This window comes from Etheostoma spectabile, unplaced genomic scaffold (assembly GCF_008692095.1).
Source record: "Etheostoma spectabile isolate EspeVRDwgs_2016 unplaced genomic scaffold, UIUC_Espe_1.0 scaffold394, whole genome shotgun sequence".
NCBI lineage: Eukaryota > Metazoa > Chordata > Actinopteri > Perciformes > Percidae > Etheostoma > Etheostoma spectabile.
Genome location: NW_022605599.1, coordinates 147197 through 153016, shown reverse-complemented (window position 1 = coordinate 153016; position 5820 = coordinate 147197). Strand labels below are relative to the sequence as shown.

The window sequence follows — 5820 nt, the reverse complement described above, 5'->3', positions numbered from 1 at the left end:
ACTCTGACATCTCTCCATTAGTGCATGTATAGATCCTGTGTGTGTGTGTGTGTGTGTATGTATGTAGTTCAGGCCTGTGTGTGATTACTAACAAGTGTAAATTGTAATTTCCCCATTGGGGATTAATAAACAGATTAAAATTAACATTAAAAGTCCGTTCCCCTGAAGAAGTCTGTCTCTGTTTCCCCTTCTCTTGACAGCCCAGACCGAGGTTTCACAGAGATGCACAGCATGTCTGGCCACTCCAACTTTGTATCCTGTGTATGCATCATTGCACCTAGTGAAACATATCCTCGAGGACTCATTGCCACAGGTGGAAACGATAACAACATATGTGTGTTCACAATGGACCAATCACAGCCCCTTTTCACTCTCACGGGTCACAAAAACACAGGTGAGTTGACCTGTACACTCACAGAAAAATCTAATTTCTTCTGCTTTCATTCGACATTAAGTCAAGCACATCTGCAGTTTATCTGGTTTACAGGTTCAGTGCTTTTTGCTATACTTAGTTAGTTGTGAGAAATTTGCCTCAGTGTGCTCATTCCAGCTTTCTTACGTTTGATCTCCATAGTTTGCACTCTGTCTTCTGGGAAGTTCGGGACACTTTTGAGCGGTTCCTGGGACACCACAGCCAAAGTCTGGCTCAACGAGAAGTGCATGATGACCTTGCAGGTACGCTGAAGCGTCTGTGATGTTACTCTGAACTTCTCTTGGGAGAGTTTTCCCTAAAAGCTTTCAGTTTCCATGCTCCTCATATCTGGAATAAACTCCCAGAAACCTGCAGATCCGCTGCTACTCTCAGTTCTTTTAAATCAAGGCTGAAGACCTTCCTTTTTGATGCTGCCTTTCTTTAAATGAATGCTCATTTCTTTAAATTTCTTATGCTGCACTGTAACTTTTATTCTTGTGTTTTATGTGTCTATTTTTTAACTGTCTATTCATGTGTTTTACTGGTTTTAATGCTTATGACTTTTAACTGTTTGTACTTGTGTTTTATCTGTTTAACTGATTTTATGTAAAGCACTTTGAATCGCCCTGTTGCTGAAATGTGCTCTACAGATAAAGCTGCCTTGCCTAAGAGGCAGTTTGTCAAATGATGTCTTCCCCAACACTGACTGTGGTTGACATTTGCACTTTTACAATATCTCTTGATGTTGATTTCATCTATGTAACAACCAAAAATCTCGGCATGTTAATTTTGCTCCAGGGCCACTCTGCAGCCGTGTGGGCAGTGGTCATTTTACCTGAACAAGGCCTTATGTTGTCTGGATCAGCAGATAAGACCATAAAGCTTTGGAAAGCTGGCCGTTGTGAGAAGACATTTACAGGTGAGAGTTGGCACGTGGTTGATATAAAATAATATTTTTGTCTTTGATTTTTTTTTTTTTTTATTAGACCAGCATGGGATTAAAAGTGGCTGTGGCCTCTTATGTCTGGTTGTTGTAAGAAGTCCACCCTCAGTCTTTTTAACTTTACCTGCTTTTAGCCAACAAAACTGATGTGAACGAATGAGTGAAATGATGTCCGATCAAAAATTCAAATAGTAAATTGTATCATTAGTTGGGCTAATTATGTTAATCAAACACTTGTCTGGGGATCAATGGGCTTTATGTTTAAAATCCATGATTGAAACCCGTTTTGCTTCCCTTGTAGGCCACGAGGACTGTGTAAGGGGCCTGGCCGTGATCAGCAACAATGAGTTCTTCTCTTGCAGCAATGACACGAGTATCAGAAGGTGGCTGGTGACGGGCGAATGTGTACAGGTCTATTACAGCCACACCAACTACATCTACAGCTTAGCTGTCTTCCCCAATAGCAACGGTTTGTTTATTTATATATATGATGTTTAAATCCCTATGGAAGACGGGTGGGTGGGGGTGTGTTTATTGAACTAGCATCCATTTGTTGTCCTGCTGTAAGATGGTAGCTGGCTCACCCTGACCTTAGACCGATGCTTTACCCCCTTAGATTTCATTAGCACAGGAGAGGACAGGACATTGAGGATATGGAGGCAGGGAGAGTGCTCTCAGACGATCCGTCTGCCTGCCCAGTCGGTCTGGTGCTGCTGCATTCTCCCTAACGGGGACATAGCTATCGGGGCCAGGTAAGAACTGCATTTGGCGTGCTAATGTGAGGTCAACCCATTATCAATTTCGCAATCGTGTCACACTATAAATGTTTAATCACCTTTACTGATACCGTTCACTGCTTTCATCTCTGATGTTTCTGACTCCTGCATTTCCGAAACGTGGTGGAGACTCATCGATGAACGTACATAGCACAGTAAGTAGTTTTGTGGCTTACCGGGATGCTGCTCCTCTGCCCACAGCGATGGCATTATCCGCGTGTTTACGGAAGCCGAGGACCGCATAGCAAGTGCAGAGGACCTGCAGGCTTTCGAGGATGAACTCTCCAAAACCACCATTGACCCCAAGACAGGCGAATTCGGAGACATTAAAATGGAGGACCTTCCTGGAAGGGAACACCTCGTGGAGCCTGGTACGAAAGTAGACCGAGATGTATTAGATCATAATGGCTGGATCTGGTGTTTCTGGTTCATACTGTACACGCCCGAGATTGCACAGTTAAGTCCGATAGTGAATAAGTAACATTGCTATTCGTGCGTCAAGATTTGTTTGCTTATTTCCTCCAGGGAATCGTGACGGACAGACACGTCTGATTAAAGATGGAGAGAAGGTGGAGGCATATCAGTGGAGTGTCAGTGATGACCGCTGGATGAAAATCGGAGATGTGGTCGGCGGCTCAAACCAACAGACTTCCAAGAACGTGATGTATGAAGGAAAGGTAAGACCGCAAGCTTATTGAGAAGGCAAACAACGCACGCGCGCATGAGTCCAGTACAGGATAATGACTCTGGGTCCTCCCCTCAGGAATACGACTACGTCTTCACCATCGATGTGAACGAAGGAGGGCCGTCCATGAAGCTGCCTTACAACGTGTCAGAGGACCCTTGGCTGACAGCGCACAACTTTTTGCAGAAGAACGACCTCAGCCCCATGTTCCTCGACCAGGTCGCCAATTTTATAATCGAGAACACCAAAGGACATGTGGTGGGACCGGCCCCGCCGGCTGGGGGTGACCCATTCACAGGTAAGGCCAAAAGATAGAGAGGTAGTTAGCTACTTGTTTTTCTCCCTTTCCGCTTAAATGCTGTACATGTTTTATTACAACATTTAAAGGTTATTAGGTTGAATTTGTATTTTCCTTAAGGTGTTTTTGTCTCTTCATCCGACAGGAGGAGCTCGGTACATCCCCGGGGCTTCTGATCATGGACCCGGCTTAGGAGCTGATCCTTTCACAGGTACAGTACGTTTACTTAAAGACTTTTTCCACTTGAAGTCACCAGAGATGTTCTTTTTACAGTCTTTCTTTTTCTTTTCTTTCCTCACCACAGGCTCTGGTCGCTACATCCCAGGGTCGGGTCCGAACCCAAGTGCTCCTTCAGGTGTGGCAGATCCCTTCACAGGTGAGTTACCAACCAAAAGAACCTCTGAATCGTGGAAAACTCAGTGTAAACACTAGACAAACTAAAGCAACTCTCTTGAACAACTTGAGATCCTGAGCTCATAATGTGCGTGTCGAGCGAGGACCAGGGATTTGTTTGTGACAGCTGTTCAGTGGCAGACCCATGTACACATTTCTCCCGTTAATAAACTTTTAACGTTGAGGTGTTTTACTCATTGGCTCATACTCTTCTCTGCAGGGGGAGGGGCCTATTCCTCCGCAGCCCTCAGGCAGACGGCAACTAACATCTACTTCCCCAAGACTGACGGTGTGACCTTTGAGCAAGCCAATTCCTCGCAGATCATTGGTGAGCATTTCAAGTATGGGTTTGATGATGTGCCGCTACAGTCCACATGTGTCCGTTATGAATGACAAACATTTCTAAGAACTTCATTAATGGATTTGAGCTTTTTGTCAAAAAGCCCTGAACACCTTTTTTCAGTTTTTTACTGAGTAATGAGGCCCTATGTGAACACATTATTTTCCTGCCTAAGTTAGTTCTGATTATGTCACATTAGAGATTTCTGGATTTATCTATCTAGTCTCTGCTCTGACCTGGTTTGTAGTGGGATTGGGGGAAAAGGTGATTCAGGAATGCTGAATCAGAATCTGATGACAGTTGGTGGGCGCTGCCCATAAAAACTGATCAAACCACACCAACACCATCCTCATGAAGCACAATAACTTTTTTTTCTTGTACGTTGCTTATTAAGTCATGAGGCTTTAAAATCTTTTAAAAAAGCCTAAGATTTGATACCAAATACAAGTGTCTTTAAAAGTAAACATTTCCAATTAATTTCATGTTGTGAAGATCTTGTACCAAAACTTCACTTGGTTCACTAAAGCTTATTCACTGTGGCTCGATGACCTGTTCTTTCCACACCAGCCAAGGTAAAGGAGCTGAATGGAGGCGCCCCTCTGGAGCACAAGCTCTCCGAAGAGATTCTGGAAAGCCTTCAGAGGCTGCTGGTGTCTGTCTCGGAGCCCAAGTCCTCCATGTCTCCCCCAAGCATCCAAGAGATCAACGTGCTGTGGAAGGCCTCTCACTGGCCTGAAGGTACGACAACAGCCTTCCGACCCACTTCATGATAGTTTTCTTTTTTTCCATTTAATCTTTTAGTATTGATTATTATTATTTCTGCTCAGTAATCACCAAAAGCTCAACATGATTTAAGGTTCTTTAGTTCATTAATGTTAACTAACCAAACTCTCCTTTCCTCCCCCCCCTGGACAGACCTCGTGTTTCCAGTCCTGGACATTATGAGGCTGGCAGTGCGCCACCCACAGGTTAACGAGACTCTCTGTGGAGAGGCGGAGGGAGTCCAGCTGTGCAACCACCTGCTGAGCCTGATGAGGCCCGAGGGGCGTCCTGCCAACCAGATGCTGGCCCTGCGGACTCTGTGTAACTGCTTTAGCGGCAGGCACGGCCGAGCCCTCCTCATGGCCCAGCGTGAGACCGTGCTATCACACGCTGCCGACCTCGCCATCATCTGTAATAAGAACATCCACGTCGCTCTGGCCACTCTGTTGCTTAACTACGCTGGCTGCCTGTACGGCCAACCCGATCTCGAGGCCAAGGCCCAGTGCCTGTCTGTGGCCAGCAGAGCTCTGGAGACGGTACAAGACAAGGAGGCTGTGTTTAGGCTGCTGGTGGCCTTGGGAACCACTGTGGCCTCAGACCAGACAGCCCAGGACTTGGCTCGCTCCCTGGGGGTCACCTCTCAGATTTCCAAGTACTCATCAGTGTCTGATCCATCTAAGGTGGCCGAGTGTTGCCAGCTGGTTTTAAAAGAACTACAATGATGTAAATGATTAGAAAAAAAGAGCACTTGTTTCTTACTATCACTCTGTTCTGACTAATCACTTGTAGTGGAGACTGACTTAAATACATGTATGTTCTGCAATAAAAAAAGGACAAATGAAATCTGACTATGCTTAGCCTGTGTTTTTATTACTGCACCACCCTTCAAAAGCCCCTTGACTCATTTGTTAGGTAAATGTAGGATTAAATGTATGTAAAAATGGCTTATAAATATGTATAGACTATTAACAACACACTGTGTAAAGTTAAATATATTCTTAATGGCCTGCCCTTAAACATGTTTAATTGTGGTTCATACTACCATGTTACACTTTAACTCACTAAAATGTGGTATTGCAGGGCAAGTGAGATGCAACTTGTAGCTGGGAGAAAAACAATCAGATGAATATTTTAATTACTCAATGGTAAGATGGCTAATGTTGGGCCGACATCCTGCCCTTCTAGATTCTTTCAGGAAGAAGGGTTCAAGT

At 44.7% G+C, this 5820-nt stretch overlaps 1 protein-coding gene across 1 annotated transcript in view; it reads left to right on the top strand.

Annotated features, from left to right (window-relative positions):
- Positions 1-5457, top strand: part of plaa (phospholipase A2-activating protein) — a 6273-nt gene extending 816 nt beyond the window's left edge. Inside the window, exons 2-14 of the mRNA XM_032511605.1 lie at positions 201-394; positions 575-675; positions 1211-1331; positions 1657-1824; positions 1972-2107; positions 2333-2502; positions 2657-2808; positions 2895-3114; positions 3260-3325; positions 3419-3490; positions 3728-3835; positions 4415-4585; positions 4763-5457. Coding sequence (XP_032367496.1) covers positions 201-394; positions 575-675; positions 1211-1331; positions 1657-1824; positions 1972-2107; positions 2333-2502; positions 2657-2808; positions 2895-3114; positions 3260-3325; positions 3419-3490; positions 3728-3835; positions 4415-4585; positions 4763-5331 — 2248 coding nt within the window. The 3' untranslated portion in view covers positions 5332-5457. The remainder of the gene's footprint in view (positions 1-200; positions 395-574; positions 676-1210; positions 1332-1656; positions 1825-1971; positions 2108-2332; positions 2503-2656; positions 2809-2894; positions 3115-3259; positions 3326-3418; positions 3491-3727; positions 3836-4414; positions 4586-4762) is intronic.
- Positions 5458-5820: the final 363 nt, after the last annotated feature.